The 18,302-nt window shown below is 47.1% G+C and overlaps 2 protein-coding genes across 6 annotated transcripts in view; one reads left to right on the top strand and one right to left on the bottom strand.

The window, feature by feature from the left end:
• Positions 1–707: 707 nt before the first annotated feature.
• GPC2 (glypican 2) lies at positions 708–6,948 on the bottom strand. Its single transcript, XM_019422716.2, has 10 exons — positions 6,783–6,948; positions 5,957–6,115; positions 5,319–5,641; positions 4,424–4,504; positions 3,483–3,645; positions 3,134–3,264; positions 2,761–2,928; positions 2,517–2,656; positions 2,249–2,421; positions 708–1,259 (listed from the first exon to the last, which is right to left on the bottom strand). Exons 1-10 carry the CDS (start codon positions 6,946–6,948, stop codon positions 1,000–1,002), a joined length of 1,764 nt encoding a protein of 587 aa, XP_019278261.1. The 3' UTR covers positions 708–999.
• A 119-nt stretch (positions 6,949–7,067) lies between these two features.
• Positions 7,068–18,302, top strand: part of STAG3 (stromal antigen 3) — a 31,339-nt gene continuing 20,104 nt past the window's right edge. For all 5 annotated transcript variants that reach the window (XM_053893732.1, XM_053893734.1, XM_053893733.1 and 2 more), the window contains exons 1-9: positions 7,068–7,179; positions 7,630–7,833; positions 8,517–8,678; positions 10,260–10,362; positions 10,751–10,867; positions 14,458–14,554; positions 15,522–15,598; positions 15,897–16,101; positions 16,613–16,764. In XM_053893732.1, the coding sequence (XP_053749707.1) occupies positions 8,527–8,678; positions 10,260–10,362; positions 10,751–10,867; positions 14,458–14,554; positions 15,522–15,598; positions 15,897–16,101; positions 16,613–16,764 (903 nt within the window). In that variant the 5' untranslated portion in view covers positions 7,068–7,179; positions 7,630–7,833; positions 8,517–8,526. The remainder of the gene's footprint in view (positions 7,180–7,629; positions 7,834–8,516; positions 8,679–10,259; positions 10,363–10,750; positions 10,868–14,457; positions 14,555–15,521; positions 15,599–15,896; positions 16,102–16,612; positions 16,765–18,302) is intronic.

Here is an 18,302-nt window from a genome sequence, read left to right as displayed (position 1 = left end):
GAACAAAAGACTCATTCAGGCAACAGAAAGAAAGAAAGAAAAAGAAAATAACAGACGAGTTGAAAGCAGACATTGTCAAGGACATGACAAGGTAGCCCCAGGCTGACACAGAGAATAGGGGCCCCCACCCTGAAGGCAAGGGGCAGTCTTGTGATATTAATGATGCCTCAGGTTCAGAAAGAATTTTGCCAGTCCCTACAATTCTCCCCATTTTACAGATGAAGGTGCTCAGACCCAGAGGGCAGACAACTTGCCCAAAGTGAACGACAGGGGGCAGGTTCCAAGAGAGGCCAGAAGCCTCTGCCAGGAGCCTGGGCTCAGGGAGGGATGTTAGAAGTACAAGGCAAACACAGGGTCCAATAAATTAGCTGTTTATTTGCAGAATAAACACTGAATCAAACACTGAAACATGAAATGGTGAAGCTTGTGAAGGATGTGGATGGCAGAGGTCATGAGAACAGCCCTTTTTCAAAAAATTTTTGGTATTGTAGTTTAAGAAATTGATAACTGAGAAAACTCCATAGAAACCAGGCCCACAGATCCTGACATCCTATTCACACACCCCAGTCCCCTGCCCTGCACCCCACCAGCACCCAGCTTGGTCCCTTTGAGACAGAGTGCCCCACCCCTCCCCACTTCCAACTTCCTTCAAACCCCACCCCCAACTGCAACTCTAAAACTCCTCCCCTTTTCTTTGTTGGGGCTGACAACTTGCCCAACATAGAGGTGTGCTTGGAAAGCACACACCTTCTTCCTAAATAAATACCCCCAGCCCCTCCTCCCCAGATTGTAAATGAAAAAATAAATATTATGAACACCCACCCACCCCCAACCCACCAATGGTAATCTCCTGGATTTGGGGCCCCAGCCATTCACCCAAAAAGTCCCTTTCTCTACCTCTCTGCATCCCCCTTCGACTCCTTCCCAGACCCTGCTGAGGGAGAGGGGGAGGAGGGGAAGGGCCATGAACCCTTCTGATGCTAGGGCACCCTTCCCCTGTTATCTTGGTCCAAGCAGGGCCAGGGCTGAGAGGAAGAGAATGAGGATGGGTTGGGTGTGAAAACCAACAGATGTCCCCCCAGTCCTGCTCCTGCCCTGGTTGTGGCGGACAAGGACACCTCCTCCTTTGCCCCCAGAAGTGTCCCTTCGAGGAGGGCGAGGCAGCCGGGCTGGGGGGGCCACAGCTGCTGCCCCAGCCATCCAGTCATCTGCATAGTGCTGTCCCTCTCCAGAACCGCTGGCGTCCTCCTCCTCCTCATCTGCAGGAGGGAGAGGATCAGAAACAGGGTTGGAAAAGACATAATGGGAGACAGAGGAGAGAGAGAGAGACGTGTAAATGGGGAGGAAGAGAATTTGAGATTAAAAAAAAGAAAAGGGGTGCCTGGGTGGCTTAGTCAGTTAGGCATCTGACTTTGGTTCAGGTCATGATCTTGCAGTTCATGAGTTCAAGCCCTGCATGGGGCTCTGCACTGACAGCTTAGAGCCTGGACCCTCCTTCAGATTCTGTGTCTCCCTCTCTCTTTGGCCCTCCCCTGCTCATGCTCTGTCTGTCTTTCAAAAACCAATAAACATTACCAATCCCCCCCCGCCCCCCCCCCACACACACAGAAAGGAGAGACAAGGAAGAGAGAGACACAGATAGATGGAAGTTGGGAGGTGAGAGAAAGTTAGTGACAGGAAGGCAAGGAGAGAGATCAGACAGACTTGGGAATGAGAGACAATGAGACAGACACAGAACAGAGAGATGGAGAGAAGATAAACAGAAAAGACAAAATAGACACGCACAGAAGCAGGTGGCAGACAGAAAGACGGGTGTTGGAAGAGAGAAAATGAAAGACAGAGACAAACAGTAGTAGAGAAAAAAATGAACGTCTGTCCGTGCGTTGCTTCTCTGGCAAACTCTATCTTGGGAGTCTGCTCAGTGGCTCCCCACCTGGCTTCCCTGCCCTCCCCAAAGATCCACAGCCTTTTGCTTACTCTAAGAGGTTTCCCGCTATTCTGTAGGAATGCTTTGGTGTCTCCCCACTGGACCGTGAACTTAAGGATGGAGAGCCTGTCATCAGTCTTCTAACCCCTCACCTTTGAGGTAAGCGTTCAGTACACGCGTGTTCAAAGGAGTGAGAGAATGAGTGAGTAGAGACTCGGTGGGGGCGGGGGGGGGGAGGGGTTCAGAAAGCAGTGGGCGGGGCCAGACCCGAGCGCTGAAAGCCTGGAGCTTCGAGGCTCTCGGGGAACCCGGGGCTCTCACCCCAGTCCTCCAGTTCCATGTCACGTCCCAGGGCGGCCGCCCTCATCCTGGTCGTGGCTAACCGGAGCTGCAGCCGCCGCCTGCGTGTCTGGACGTCAGATCTCAAGGATTCACGGTCCAGCTCTGGGTTTTCGAGCTGCTCCAGGGAACTTGCGACCACAGGCGACAAATACCTGCCGGCAGAGCAGCCCCGAAGGCTCCCAGGCTCCCGCCAAGCCCGCCCCGCCCCGGAGTCGCGTCCCACCCGCCAGCTGCCGCCCGGTCTCACCGGCCCCGCCCAGCTCCTGTCCAGCAGGGCGCCGCCTCCTGCGAGATGTCAGCCGCCATGCGGGGGTTCGCGCACACCGTCAGGGCCAGCCCAGCCCAGAAGCCCCTCACCCGGCCCAGCCGATCGCGGAGCTCCCACACCTGGGCCAGCAGAGAGAGCGGCTGGGCTGGAGCGCACGCCCCCCACTACCCACCCAGCCTGGCTGCCCCGTCCCTCCCCCGCCCCTCCCCCGCGCCCCACTCACCAGGCGGTTCAGGCTGGTGCCTGCGGCCGTCGTGGGCCTCTCCTCCTCCGTCCCCGCCGCCCCCGCCGCCGCCGCCGGGGTCCAGAGGCGGCTCACCTCCTCCCGGGGGGCTGGGGCTCGGCGGGCGCGGGACGGTGCCCTTTGGGGATTCCCGCATTCCCGAAACACCTACCGCCCAGGGAAAAGACCCCCTCCCAGTCATCCTGCGGTGAAAGCCACACAGTGTCCCCACTCCCAACACCCGCAGTATCCCTGATACCCCACACTGTCCCCCCACTCCAGGCCCTCACCTCCTGTATTCTAGCTGACACACCCACACTGTCTTCCCCCTGTCCTCAGGTTGACACTCCCACCTTTCTCACGGCCCCTGTACCTGGGCTGACACCACTGCACTGTTTTCCTGCAGATACACCAAACCCTCTGAGATCTTCACCCCAATGGACTGGGCTGCCAGTTCAAAAGAAAAAGGGCCCTGGAGCTTCTCGGCCAGGAACAGGAGACCATCTTGAAGGAGGGGAAGACAGAGAAAGGGTGCTATGAGGGACTAGATGTCCCTACAAATCCTCCCGACCTGGGTCTTGGAGGGAAGCAGCAAGGTGTTGGAGAGGGCAAACTTACATGAAAGTTTCTTCACTCAATAGGGTTTAAAACTCCCTCCCCAGTCCACCCGGAAAGCATCCAGAACACAAACAGCCCTCCCAGACCCTCCTGAATCCCCTCACCCAGATAGGCCCCCCAGTCAGGATCCAGTCCCTGGCTGCTGAGACAGCCATGGGCCACGTTGAGGCAGAAGCCCCGGCAGGGTGGCAGCGAGGGGACACCCCGACAAAGAGGACAGCCGGTCAGACGCATCACAGCCTGCCTACAGCCTTCGGACAACGGCATCTGAGGGCAGACAGCAGGACTATGTCATTCACAAACACAGTAGCTGTACTTACACAAGTTTGGTGTTGGACAGAGCGAAATCAAATACATACTCCACCCCACCTTCCCTAGGCTCTCTGTGGAGAGCTGGATGTGAATGTCTAGGGTTGCTGACCCCAGGTGGCAGCAGGTAAGACCTCAAAACTGCCAAAGATCTGATGAGAGAGGTTCCTAGGGGCCCAGGCTGTAAATACCGCTTCTTGAAGGGTATGGAATTAGAGAGACAGTGGGAAGAGGGGTCTGAGAAAAGGTTCAAAGAGAAGAGTGAGCCCATTGTGGCTGGGAAGAGAGGAGACTGGGGATGCAGGAGGTAAGGCTGGGAGGTCAGGGAGAGAATGGGTGGTGAAGAGAGGGCTTTAAAGGCCAAGGCAGGAATCTGGCCTTCAGTAGCAGGGGAATGGGGAGACACCGGGGGGGGGGGGGGAGGGGGGGGAGTGGTAGAGGCACTACTTCAATCTCAGGCTGCTATGGAGATAAACAGACCACCAGAAGCTGACAGGGGTGGGATGGGGGGAGTCATCAGAGAGCAGAAGAGAGTCAGAGGAGATCATGGATCATGACACAAGGGAGACTTCACTCTGGCCTCCCCCCTCCTGATTTACCCTGGATCCCAGGGCCTTGGGGCTGATATGGGAAGGCCCCATACCTCTCCAGGTGTCACTTGACTCTTTCTCATAGGGCCTCTCTTACTTCTGCCTCTCCCTCTCTAGGCCCTGCCCACACTCAGGTCCCCTCTAACCTTAAGTGTTTCGCTGACCACATCTCTTCCGGTTTCCAGGCCCTGGATAAAGGCCCGGGCAGCCACCAGGGCCCGGGTTATCTGGGGTAGGGGAAAGAAGGTGAGAGAAACCACAGGGTCAGTCATGATTCAGGCAAGACAGGGACCAAGAGACTGAACCAAGGGCACAAGCACTGGGGGGCCAGGTTTGTGGAGTTACGTTGGGGTAGTTAGGAGTGTCAGGTGGTACAGGGAAGCAGGTTCAAAGGAATTGCAGTCTAGAAGGATAAAGGGGAACTGGGCTTAGGAAAAGACAGAGAGATTGTGTTTTACAGGGCTTGGAAATAGAGAAACGATGTATCAGAGCAAACGATAAACTGAAAGCCAGAGACCTGGGTATGAGACACAGCTCTACCACTGGCTCTGAGACCTTAACTTCTGGGAGGCTCAGTTTTCTTACCCATAAAATAGGGATAATACTTTCTACCTCCAAGGGTTATGACAATTAAATGAGATACTACAGATGAAAGTCTGTCTCAACTATAAGTGCCTAATTCATGTTTAGTTGAACCAGAGAAAGTCAAGATATTAGGACTGGGGAGCAGTTGGCAGAAAGGTGGCTAGGGGCCAAGAGCAGGTGAAAGGGTCAGGGATTTGTGTGAAATTAGGGCACCGGATGAGAGTGAGGGGGTACCCAGTTAAAGGAGACCAGAGAGCATTGGGTCAGGCAGAGGGGACTGGGGCTCAAGCTAGGGGTCACCAGGTCAGAGACATCTGCCATGCAGGATGAGGAGATCACCAGGTCAGGGGTGACTGGAGCATGAGGGGGGTGGTCACTGGGCCGGAGGTGAGTGGTGCACAGCTCAGAGGTCACCAGGTCAGAGGTGGCTGAAGCTCAAGCCTCGGGGCCTCTCACCTGCAGGCGGAGGCGGCGGGGTGCCTCCCCAAAAGGCTTCAGAGAGTCATCAGGAGAGGAGGCGAGGCGAGTGAGGCAAAACAGGTAGTCAGGGGAGAAGATGTAGTGTGGATGCAGCAGGGGGAACATTTTCTCCAGGAGCTGTGCCCAGAAATCCACCAAAGCGTCCTCTAACCCCTCACCGGACCTCTCATAGTAGTCCCGCAGCCGAGAGAACAAGCCAGTGAATACAGGAGCGTGCTGGGAATACAGGTGGCCGTAGGAGCGGTGGAAGAGCAGGGCCAGAGAGTGCTCAGATGACGAGAGCATCTCCCGAAAAACCTCTGTGGCAAATGCAGAGAAAGGGATGTGAGTTGGGGTGAGGCCAGAGAAGGATGGAAAATTGGAAGGGCAGAGGCAGGAAGAGATGGGGATTGGAAGAAAAAAGACGAGTGAGTTAGAGCCTCAGGAACTCTCAAGAGACCTGGGCAGGCTGGGAAAGGGGTGGGGGACAGACCCTGGAGAGGAGGCTGAAGAGAGGCTAAGCCAGGGTTCGGATGCCTTAGGGATGAATTAGGGAGTGAAGACATGACATTTGCTGGGGTCATGAGCACAGAGAGGAGGGGTGAGGCCAGGTGTGGGGACCACCAATTCCTCACCATCAAATTTTCTGTGCCGGGCAGCCAGTGTGTGAACCAGGAATGAGCCGCTCTCCTCCACCAGGCCTCTGAAGGTGGCCTCAGTCTCCCAAGTCAGCCTCTGCTCTATCTCACTGGAACAGCAGGTGTACTCCTGGGGACAGATCCGAAGGTGCTCACCTGGACAGAGAAGACATAGAAGAATGGGGTGGGGGAGAGTGCTAGCAAGAAATTCCTTCCTTTTTCCTCTGTCTGGGAGATTTTCCTTTCTCTTCTACCTGTCTGGTCTCTTTTCTATTGTCTATCCCCCAATCCCACCTATCCCCTCCTTATTGTCCCATCACCCATCCCAAGTCTACTGTCATTAGTCATGGGATCAAATAGTGATGGGCGAAATGAATGATCAGAGTGTCCTCAGGTGACCCTCCCCAACACTGCACACTTCAGGCCTCTAAGGACCTACAGAGACAGCATCGATGGAAGAATGGGATTTGGAGGGGTGGGGTTACTAGGTAAGCAAGAAAGTATTATCATAGAAGGGGCTCTTAGAAACACCGAAGGGAACAAATTGAGATGTGAAGAAAGAAACACGGTGGGGGGGGGGGGGGGTGCCAATTATTAGAAAGGTATTCCTACTGTGAGGGTGGAGTAAGAAAGCTATTATGTGAACGAGAGGATAACTGTGATCCTAGTAAGTAAGTTCAGGAGAAGAGACATTATTGGCATGACAATGGCATGAAAAGATTATAACGGTCATTCTGAAAAGGAAGAGTTATTGTGAAGCGGGGGGAGCCGCCCCCGCCCCCTCCCTCGCCCCCAATTCTCTAGTCTTCCTCATTCTCCTCACCTGAGATCACTGCGGGAGGGAGTAGGCTTAAGCTATATCCCCGAGCCCCCAGCACCTGCCGGGTCTCAGTGCAACTCCGGGTGACCTTTGCCTCACTCCCGGGTCCAGGACCAGGACCGGGGCACAGAGACAGCAGCAAAAGCAGAAGAGATGGCAGAGCGAACATAGCTGCTGCAGCCCTGGTTCTGCAAAGTGTGTCCTAAGAAGGAAAGAAGAACAGCCCGAACTCGGGAATCCGGTTCTCTGCCGCGCGACCGCTCCCCCGGCCAGAAAAAGAGCGCGACCTCAGAAAACTGAACACCGAGCACGATAGCAGGACCAAGCGGCATCTGCGGAGACAATGGGAGCTGGGAGCCGGGCAGGGGGCGGGGTCCGAGGCGGGGTCCCGCCAATGATGGTAAGGAGCGGGCCTCAGGGGCGGGGTAGAGGGAGAAATTAAGCCAATGTAGTGGGGAAGCTCGTCGGGGGGGGGGGGGGGGGGGGCGGGACTCGGCGGAACTAAAGAGGCTGGTGGGGGAGGGGCGTGGCCTTTCTTGGGGCGTGGCTACCCTATTCGAAAGGCGGGGCCTGGGTGGAACCCAGCCTATGGCAGTTGAGAAGCCAGAGTGAAGGGGCTACAACAAGTCTAGTGCGAAGCCCGACCAATGGAGGGGGAAATTGGGGGCAGCGGGGGCGGGACCGAGGTGGAGCAGGGCTAAAGCCAGGGATCAGCGCGCCTGAGTCCACGTGACGGGGCGGCACGCCAAAGAGCTCGAAGAGCTCGGGCCGCACGAGGCTGCTGGAGCAGCGTGACTGTAACGTGGTGAACACGAGCTCGCAGACGCCCAAGCCTCGCGACAATTTCCAGTCCTGGGACGTGCCGTTGAGCTCGCGCCTGCGCACAACGTGTCTCGCGCCTTCCCGCGTTTTTCTGGATTCTTCCACCACCGGAAGAGAAGCAGCCGGCCCCTGTTCTGGTGGCGGGGTGAAGAACGCAGAACCCCGAGGGAGCCAAGGCTGTGATCTTTCCTCATCCCTGATCAGCCAGACGTCGCTATTCCAGGCTCAGACAGTGAGGCTCCTCTTTGACCCAAGAATACGCCCTCTCTCCGCACTCCCGGCCCTGAGAGAGGAACCACCCTCCTCCAAGCCTCAATGGCTTCCTCCACAGAAGCTAGGAACCCCAAGCCCCGGGCCCCAAGAGACTGACAGTCACTCCCGTCAGCGATTAGGAAGCTCCTCAGTCCACTTGCCCCAGGGTCAGTCAGAGATACCATCTGCTGGAAAAGTGGAGAACGAGAGTTTTCCTTTACTCCCTCAGTGTTTCTGCTCCAGTTCTAATGGTGACTGCGCCCGTAAATCGTTAAGTGCTTCCCATTCCATTCTATGTGGAATCAGGTTCTAGCCTGAAAATGAAAGACTGGGGTCTTTTTTTTCTTTTTTTTTTTTTTTCAATTTGTACCGCTTGAGCTGGTCTCCTTTGCACCAGGCAATCTACGTCTCCGACGCGTGCAGAGAGGGGTCTGCTTTAAGCGGCTCTGGTGTGCGCATCGTGGCGGCCTTGGAGAGGATTCCAAACGCGCGGCCGTGATGTCTCTAATCCCCAGATGCCTTAGGTCAAGAGGGTCATTTTTTGTGCGCACCCACACCCCACCCCCGAGTTGCAGAGCACTTCCCTTAGAAAGGAAGGGGATGGTCAGAGCTGAGGCTGGAGACGCGTGGGCTAGAGGCCCTTTCCTCTCCTTACTTCCGCAGCTCGACCATCATGCCTACGCTGCGGTCCTCCTCCTCCCCAAGCAGTGTGTCCTCCCCACTGCGGAGAGCGTCGGGAGGCAGACAAAGGGTCTTGTCTGCATCTTCTAGTTCGTCTGTCAATATGCCCTGTGGTGACAGGGACTCGGACCAGACTGCAGAGGGGTGAGTGGAGTCGATGAGAGCTTGTTGCATTGCCTGGCCTTCTCCCACAGTGGGGGCAGCTTTCAGCTCTGTCTGCCCCTCTGTGTAAACATTAAGAGATGCACTCTCAGAGCAGTGACTCTCTCCTGCTTTGCTAGCTAATTGGGTTTTTCTACCCCCCCTGCCGTACATGTCGTAGACATCAAAAATAATATATCCACTTCCAAACCTATCATCCATTTGTACAAACTTTTCTTGCATATATTTGTATGTTCAGCATGTACATCCTCTATTGGGAGTGGGGAGGTGGGGGAGGAAGAAGAGTTCTTTGTTTGCTCCTGACAAATAGTATATACTTGTTGGTTGGTGTGTGATCCTTTATTTGGGGATTTTATAAACAGGTTTGTCTATCCTCCTCTATTATCATTTACCAGCTTGTTTTGTGAAGGTTATAATAATATATCTTTTTTATCTTTCCAGGAATAAAATAACCTCATACAAGATCTGATTTATCTCCTGGTTATTTTTTTAATTGGCTTCCTCTGACTCATTTCTATCAGTGCCACTGTTGGAGAGAAGATTATATTATTGTTATAAACTTAACTCTAGTCAATACAACTTACAAGCTTTTTTCAAGGGATGAAATTTAACTCTAGGCACATATTAACATCCAAGTTATATATGAGTAATATGCAACTTACCAGGCCATGCTGATTTTTCGCCACAGCAGTGATCCCTCTGCCTGTTTAAGTGAATATCACTTGATTTTCTTATTCAGAGAGAATATTAGGAAAAGGTTGTCCTTCACCCATCTCAGTTTCTCATTTTTCATCTTCACTGCTCTCTTCAAGTGAAAGCTTTCTTTTAAGATTTTTGTCTCTACTCCCTGTAACAGTAAACACATCTCTTATTTAAAAAAAAAAAAAGACTTTATTTCACTTTGAGAGAAAGTACACATGTGCATGAGCAGAGGAGGGGCAGAGGGAGAGGGAGAGAGAGAATCTTAGCAGGCTCCACACCCAGCGTGGAGCCTGATGCAGGGCTCGATCTCACAACTGTGAGATCATGACCTGAGCTGAAATGAAGAGTCAGTCACTTAACCGACTGAGCTACCCAGATGCCCGCTAAAGATTTTATTTTTAAGTAGTCTCTACACCCAACAGGGCTTGAACCCGCAACCTCAAGATCCAGAGCCACACATTCCACTGACTGAGCCAGCCAGACACCCCAACACATCTTAAGAAAATGTGAATAGGGGCGCCTGGGTGGCGCAGTCGGTTAAGCCTCCGACTTCAGCCAGGTCACGATCTCGCGGTCCGTGAGTTCGAGCCCCGCGTCGGGCTCTGGGCTGATGGCTCGGAGCCTGGAGCCTGTTTCCGATTCTGTGTCTCCCTCTCTCTCTGCCCCTCCCCCGTTCATGCTCTGTCTCTCTCTGTCCCCCCAAAAAAAAAAAAAAAAAAAAAACATTGAAAAAAAGAAAATGTGAATATATTTTTCTCACAGAGAAAGGGCTACAGTCAGAGACAAAGAAATTCTAATTCATTTACCCTTGTATATAAAGACTGGGGTGTTGTATCTAAGGAGAACCACATTCCCTCATAGGGATAGTGATTCTTTGTCAGCTGATGAAGGCAGTGACTTTGAAGACAGCCTGAGACACAGTGTGAAGAAGAGAGCAGCAAAACGACCACTCAGGACAACCCCAGTGAGTCAGTCCGTTTTGTTTTGCTTTTGAATTTGGTCTGGGAAGCAGCAAAAGAAAACCTAGAAAAAGCCTCAGATGATATGTTTGATGAAAGGATAAAATTTAAAGAGCATTAAGGGACAAAAATAAGAATAGGGAAAATTTTGAAGAAAGATAAGAGAAAAGGGTAGTAAGGGCATAAAGAAATAGGAATGGGCCTAAGGGACTTTTTTAAAAGAGAAGAAAATAATAAAGTTCACAATATAAGAATTAGTTATTTCAGATCTCAGTAACTCAAACTCTGCTGTGAAATTGGCAGCTTAAGCCTACTTGTGTGACAATGATGAGACTAAGTGTTAATATCACTTCTACTTTTTAAGGATATTCATGATCTCTTTATACTTACTAGGTGGCCAAACATCCAAAGAAGGGGTCCCGAATGGTACGTGGTCATGGCCAGAAAGACTCAGAACCACCAACCAGTGATCTTTTTGATGCTGTGAAAGCTGCCAAAAGTGACATGCAGGTAAAACGGTGTCTCACCCTCTGTTTCTTGATACTATCTCACTCTTTGTAGGATAAAAAGAGAAGGACAAATGTTTACAAAATTGATTTAATGTGGACATGTTAGGGAATATAACCTATATCAGGAAAGAGAGATAAGACCATGGAGTGAATCCTTGGAATGATGTAAGGGAGACCTTGGATGAGAGAGAATGCTCCTTTCCTAAAAGTGTCACAGAACAAGGTGGATTTTGCTTTTATTGACTGATGGAGGAGGCAGGCAGAGGCATTGGATTGTCTAGAGAGGAAATGTTATGGGTGGCAACTTGTTCACCCTTGTGACTTTTTAGCTCCATTTTAACAGTTACACCTAATCCTTTTTTCTCTCTCCACATTTCTTTTTCCATAATTTTATTGTAATTCTATTATCATCTAAAAGTGTAGAAGGCTCATGTATAATTTAAAAATTTTGAATAATCACCCAGATCTCTAGTCCCACCTCAAGAAATGAAACATTAATAGGGCCACAGTAGATCTTCTCTCCACCTGGCTGGCCCCCACAGTCCCCTCACCACCCAGAGATAACCACTAGAGTAAATTTTATGTTAATCATTCCCTTGCCTTTCATTATACTTTTGTCACCAGTGAATGTGTTTTTTTTAAATAAGTGAGCAGTTCTTTATATGTATAGTCTTCTGTGACTTACTTCGATTGTTTGAGATTTAGTCATATTGATGTGTAGTATAGGTTTTTAGTTTCTAGAACAGTTTTAGATTTTCAAATATAGGAAGTTTTTCTATTTATATTTTTGTTACTGATTTCTAACTTTATTGCATTATAGTCAGAAAATGTGGTCTTTGAAACTTATGGAGACTAGCTTTATTACTTAGCATTTAACCCATTTCCAAAACTATTTCACCTGTGCTCACAGAAGATGTGTATTCTCCAGTTGTTGGGTAGAGCGTTCTCTAGGGTGAGATCAAAACTCCCAAATGGTACAAATGTGATACTGTTTTGATCTTTCTACTAGGTGTTAGGGTTTCCTTGTTTTTGGTCTGCTATGTCAATTACAGAGAGATGTATTAAAACCCACAAAGATGTTCTCTTTAGTTACTACTTTTGTATTCATGCCTATCTTTGCCTTAAGCATTTTGAGCATTTGTTGCCTAGTAAATTGAACCTTTTATTGTTATTTACTGTCACTTTTTATATTTTAAGATAAACAGTTGTTCTGTTTTTTTATTAACATAATCTATACTAGCTTTATTTTTAGTTACTATTTGTCTGATACCTTTTTTATCCTTTTACCTTCAATCTATGTATGTTTGGAGTGTGTCTCCTGCATATAGCGTATATCTAGATTATGTTATTCAATCCATTCTGCCAATCTTTCCTTTAACAAGAGAGTTTGATTCATTTATATTTATTGGCACTATTGATACATTTGAATTTGTTTCTCCCATTTTATGTGCTTCCATTTTGTCTTAGCTTTTCTGTTTCTTTTTCTCCTTTACTTCCTTGCTTTTGGATTCTGTCTTCTATAAGGACTTATGCACACTTTAATTCTAATTGCCCCTTCCAATTTACATGCTGTCTTGTAGTGTTTTATTTGTATCTATTTCCCTTGCCAACAAATTAGACATTGCTGTTTTATAAAGTGTTTGTTTGTATTTACCTGCATTTGTATCATTTTATTTATCATTCCTTCTCAAATCTTCTGTAAAAATTCATTCTCTTGCTGTTCAGAGTTTCTCCTTTAAAATTTGTTAGGTAGAGTTTATTAACTCTTTGTTGTTGTTGTTGCTTGTATGAAATGTCTTTTACCCTTGTTCTTGAAAGGTTATTTTCTGGGTGTAGAAGTCTAAGAGGACATTTTTCTGCTTCAGCACATTAGAAAGATTATTCCACTGCCTTCTAACTTCACTTACTGCTGGTGAAAGTCAGCTGTCAGTTTAAGTTAGCACTATCTACTACAATAATTTGTAATGATGGAAATGTTGCATATCATCATTTAGTATAGTATTCACTAGCCACATGTGGCTGTTGAGTACTTGAAATGTGACTGGTGTGACTGTGGAACCGGATTTTAATTTTCATTTGATTTAATTTTAATAGCCACATATGGCTAGGGGCTTATGGATTAGTTCAAATCTAATTTGTAAGTGGTTTTGTTTGTAAGTGTTATATGCAGATCCTTTGTAAGTGATCTCTTTTTGCCCTGTTTTTGAGATTTATTTTGCTTTTGTGTTCTGATGTTTTGTATAATGTTTATAGGTGTACATTTTCTTTTCCTCTGTTATGTTTGAAATCTATTGGCTTCCAGGCTCTAAAGATTGGGGTCTTTCAACAACTATGGAAAATTCTTTTCAAATACTGCCTCTTCGTCATTCCATTATCTTGTTCTGAAATTCAATTAGACATTAATTAGAACTTCTCACTCTATTCTTCATGTCTCTTAATAGCTCTGTCACTGTTTCTGTTAGTCTGTCCAGGCTGCATTTTGGATACTTTCTTTGATTTAATCTTCTAGTTCACTCAGCTTTTGTTTTTCTGTGTCCAATCTGCCTTTAAACCATTCATTATAATGGGTTTTACATTTTTTTTTTTCATTTTTATAGATTTTTGGGGGGTCTTTTTTCAAAATTGATTGTTCTTTGCTTCTGGTTTAAAGCTTCACTTTTATTTTTTTATTCATAGCATAATTTATAATCTGTGATAACTTTAATGTTTGAAATCTATGAATATGATTCTGCTGTTTTTTCTGCTAATTCTTACTTTCAGTGCCTTATTTCTTTACTAAGTTTCACACTTTGAGCTGCTCATTGTCTCTTGGAGTTCTATACTTTGGACCCTATATTTTGGAGTTCTATATTTTGGAATTCTTTGGGGCCTGAATTAAAGGTGTGGTTTGTTGGTTTGTTTGTTTGTTTGTTTGTTTGTTTGTTTGTTTGTTTGTTTTTAAAGGTGTGTTTTTAAGAGAGGAACCTGCTTGGCTTGGCTGTAGTTGACTGGGGACCCTCCAGAATCACTTTGAATTAAATTCTCTAATTGAGAGTATTCTGATCGTATAGGGAGTGTGGATCTAGACTGCAAATCTAGACCTGAGAGCTGACTTACGGTTATGAATTTTCAAGGGCGAGTTCTTTTTTTTCCTTCCACCCCACGTTAACGTCCTAACAAGCTGGTGTTCATGCTGTCCCCTTCTGACCTGTGGGTTTATTTTTCATTCCTGTTTTCATGCTAACATGACTTTTTGCAGCACCTCGCTTTATCGCAGGAGCCTCCTTTTGGACCTCTCTTCTTGGAAAGCCCAAAAGCTCGATCTCCTATGCTCTGCATTCCATGCAGCTATCTGGACAGAAAGTCATGGTTCCTGGGGTTCCATAGAACCCTCAGGGCAAGAATCAGCTTCCTTATCTCCCAGGATTGCTACCCTCACTTCATTTTGGGCCTATACGGAATTCTACCTTTCATTCCAGTTCAGCAATACGTTTTAAAAGATATTTTTAACATTTTAATCAGAAGTTTAGCTGTTTCAGTTGGTACAATCATACAGGATTTCCATTCTGTCATATTGCCAGAAATAGAAATCATCCACCTTTTTTTTCCTAGTCTTTGGTGGATGAGTGGCTGGATACCTACAAGCAAGACCAGGATGCAGGATTCCTGGAACTCGTTAACTTTTTCATCCGATCTTGTGGATGTAAAGGTAAGGAAACTCCTACCCCTTTCTAATCCCTAGCCCTTTGCTCCTATGTTATAGAACTTTTGCTACATTTAGATGAGTAGGACTAGGAATCGCCTAAATAAAGAGAGAAGGTTAAGCATATGAAAAGTTTCACTGATTTGACCACATTGTAGATTGGTAAGTAGGAAAGTGGTCCAGTTAGGGAACTATGTTGGTTTGGTTTGGAGATAAGACCCTTTGGGGAAAAGTAACTAATCACACTAATGTGAGGCCAATGATACTCACAAATTTGAAAATAGACCATTAGACATCTTTTAGTCTTCCTATCTTTAGATGAAATCATCCTTCATTATTCCCTATTTCTCAGATACTTCCTTCCATATTTCTCCACTGAAGCTGTGGATTCCCCAGATCCCCACAGGTCATGACCTAACTTATTGGGGTAAGATAATCTCAGGCAGGTTGTGTTATAAGAATCCAGAATTTGTGTGGTTTTTTTGCTTTATTTATTTTTTATTTGGGTTTAAAGAAAAAAATTGTAATGTTTATTTGTTTTTGAGAGAGAGAGAGAGAAACAGAGTGTGAGCAGGGGAGAGGCAAAGAGAGCCAGAGACACAGAATCCCAAGCAGGCTCCAGGCTCTGAGTTGTGAGCACAGAGCCCGACATGGGGCCCAAACTCATGAGCCATGAGATCATGACCTGAACCAAAGTTGGACACCCAACTGACTGAGCCACCCAGGTGCCCCAGGATTTTTTTTTTAAACTATTCTTTTCCATTGCTTGATTCCTTTGGGTTTTCTAGAAAGGTTGCTTTAACAGCAGATACACAGTTTGATGGCAGCAGGTTTAGGACTGGGATTTAGGTTTTCTGATTCCCCACCTATGCTCTTTTCAGTATATTTCCTAGCTCATCTTCAGGTGTATGTGCAAATGGTCACAGTGTCCTGTTATTTTTCTTGTAACTACTTCACCTCCTCCATTCCTCAGGCAATGTAACCTCCGAGATGTTCAAGAAGATGTCCAACTCAGAGATCATCCGGCACCTAACAGAACAGTTTAATGAGGTAGAGGAAGACAATCAGAATTCTCTTGCCACACTTATTTCAAAACACAAGGCCCATTATCCCCTTCTTTCTAACTGTGGGAAATAGGATAGCTTTTGGAAGAAGGAGTTCAATCTCTTGGGGGCAAAAGGGACCCATAGATGTTATCTGAATATGCCTCTGAAGTTGAGAATAGCAGGAAATGAGGTATAACAGAGAAAGATTTTTACTATACTATTGGGTTTTGACATCCAAAGTCCCTATGGTTTCATAGACTTGGTAGTACTTTTTCTCATTCAGTTCATAAACCCTTCTATAGGATTCAGGAGAGTATCCCCTGACAGCACCGGGTCCATCCTGGAAGAAGTTCCAGGGCAGTTTCTGTGAATTTGTGAAAACATTGGTCTATCAGTGCCAGTATAGCCTCCTCTATGACGGCTTCCCTATGGACAACCTCATCTCCCTGCTCACTGGCCTCTCAGACTCCCAAGTCCGTGCCTTCCGTCACACTAGCACCCTGGCTGGTGAGCATTCATTTTTAGTCTATAAATGTTCTTTTGGGGATTTCCTGTGTTCTCTGGTCTCTGAATTCTTCTTAGCCTTTCAAGCCCTGGCTTCTTTTACCCTGAACTTCAACCAAGTTTCTCACTAGTAGTATTGCAAAAAAGGATAGATTACAGTGACAGTTTCCAGTCTTAACTTGTTTCTTATAGCTCAACAGCTGGGAACATGCTGAGGATTAAAAGAAGCCCAAAAGGGGGAGAAAAAAATGTCCAGAACAGTCTTAGGATTTTAGGGTCACCCGCTCTAGCTTTTCATTTTGAGTCCCTTTCCTTTTTCTTTCCTTCTTTTCTTTCTTTCTGTGGCAGAGGTGGCAGCAGCCATGGTGGGTTACCCCCAAGTGCCCCACTCCCTGCTTCCTCCTCTTCTTCCCACTGGAACCACAAGATGCTTTTTTTTCTTCCTTTTTAAAATCTGTCCTCCCTCCTCTGACCTAAGTAAAAATTCCCTTTTCTTGTTTTTCCTGGCTCAAAGCCATGAAGCTAATGACCTCCCTGGTAAGAGTTGCCCTCCAACTGAGTCTGCACAAAGACAATAATCAGCGGCAGTATGAGGCTGAACGAAATAAGGGACCAGGACAGAGAGCTCCTGAGCGACTGGAGAGCCTGTTGGAGAAACGCAAAGAGGTAAAAAGTGTTCCCTGCCTCTTCTCTCTCTCTCTCTCTCTCTCTCTCTCTCTCTCTCTCAGCTTCATCCACTGTTGCTAAAGCCCGTTTTACCCCTGCCCACACACTTCTCTCTTGTAAGGCACAGGCCCCTAAGCAACCTTTTGGGTCATGAACAGTGGAGTCTGACAGTAGTCTAATAGACCCATCCTGTCAGAGGTCATTGCATGCTTATCTTGTTTCTGGGATGTGATCTCAATGAATTAGTTCTAACTCAGAGTAAATTTTAGAGTTCTTTATAATCCCACTTTTGCTTAGTTTCCATTATCTACATTCATTACCAGGAATGTTTTTAAGTGCTGTGCTTGCATCTCATGCAAGGAGTTAATTTTTGACTTTCTGGTCAACTATATAGTCTGGAGATCACCAGAGTATTAAAGGCCAACCACTGATGAGGGAGGCCAACTGTTTGAGGACTGGAAAGTGACTGGCTTTTCAATCACTCCTGGACTGTTCCAATTAGCTACCAGTTCCATGGCCTTATATAACTTCCAAGCTTCCATTTCCTTTTCTTTAAAAAAGGGGATAATTCTACCTTTTTATGAAGATTAAATAGATGGTGAGTGAATAGTCTGGCACATAGTGGACACTTGGTTTATTTCCTTTTATACTTAAAGACAACTGGAGGACATAAGCCCTAACAAAATCTTTTACACTGATTAAACCCTCAAACAGCTGTGCCTGTCATGAGACACTGATTTTCCCCCTACTCTCTCTTAGTAATATCTCTTAGTATCTGAGACTCCTCCAGCATGAGGTTGGCAGGACTCCCCATGCCTAACCACAACAATTGACTGTCTTCTCACCCCTCACCAAGATTCCTTCCATGGTAAACCTTCTTTCCTTACTCTCTCTTACTATTTTCAATGTCAGTATGATCTTAAACCTTATGTGTATTAGGTCTGTCTCATATCCTATGTATAATACCGTGAATCTTTTTTTTTTTACTTGTCTAGGCTCTTGCTTTATCAGTCATTATTTCTCTTTTTGTTTTTAATCCCTCTCTCCCCACTGTTCTCTTCACTTAGAAATGTCTGTAGGCCTTTGAATCTTCCCTTTACTCTTCCTCTCTATGAACTACTCCATTTCTATCCTTTTTAGTATTTTCTTACTTCCTTAATATCCAACTGAATCCATTTTTTACTACCTGTCTCCCCATTTTCTTTGAAATTATTCTTTCCAAAACAGTGACTTTTTTTTTACTTTTTTTTTTAACGTTTATTTATTTTTGAGACAGAGAGAGACAGAGCATGAATGGGGGAGGGACAGAGAGAGAGGGAGACACAGAATCAGAAGCAGGCTCCAGGCTCTGAGCCATCAGCCCAGAGCCCGACACAGGGCTCAAACTCACGTGCCGCGAGATCGTGACCTGAGCTGAAGTCAGACGCTTAACCAACTGAGCCACCCAGGCGCCCCAAACACTGACTTTTTAATCCCTATAGTCAGTGGTCTTTTCTTAATTTCCTTTTTCCAAACTTCTGTAGAAATTGGTACTGATG

This window comes from Panthera pardus, unplaced genomic scaffold, assembly GCF_024362965.1.
Source record: "Panthera pardus isolate Hobbes unplaced genomic scaffold, ASM2436296v1 HiC_scaffold_4, whole genome shotgun sequence".
Classification (NCBI taxonomy): domain Eukaryota; kingdom Metazoa; phylum Chordata; class Mammalia; order Carnivora; family Felidae; genus Panthera; species Panthera pardus.
Note: the sequence above shows the minus strand (reverse complement) of the source record. Positions and strands in the feature narration are given on the sequence as shown.

Bases quoted from the DNA above. Each gene is read 5' to 3' on its own strand.
- GPC2 (XM_019422716.2), bottom strand. From the start codon at position 6,948: ATGTTCGCTCTGCCATCTCTTCTGCTTTTGCTGCTGTCTCTGTGCCCC. The intron at 6,116-6,782 runs GTGAGGAGAATG...TTCTCTGTCCAG, and splicing joins CCCTCCCGCAGTGATCTCAG to GTGAGCACCTTCGGATCTGT. The intron at 2,657-2,760 runs GTGAGTGGGGCG...CTGCTGGCCCAG, and splicing joins GCACCAGCCTGAACCGCCTG to GTGTGGGAGCTCCGCGATCG.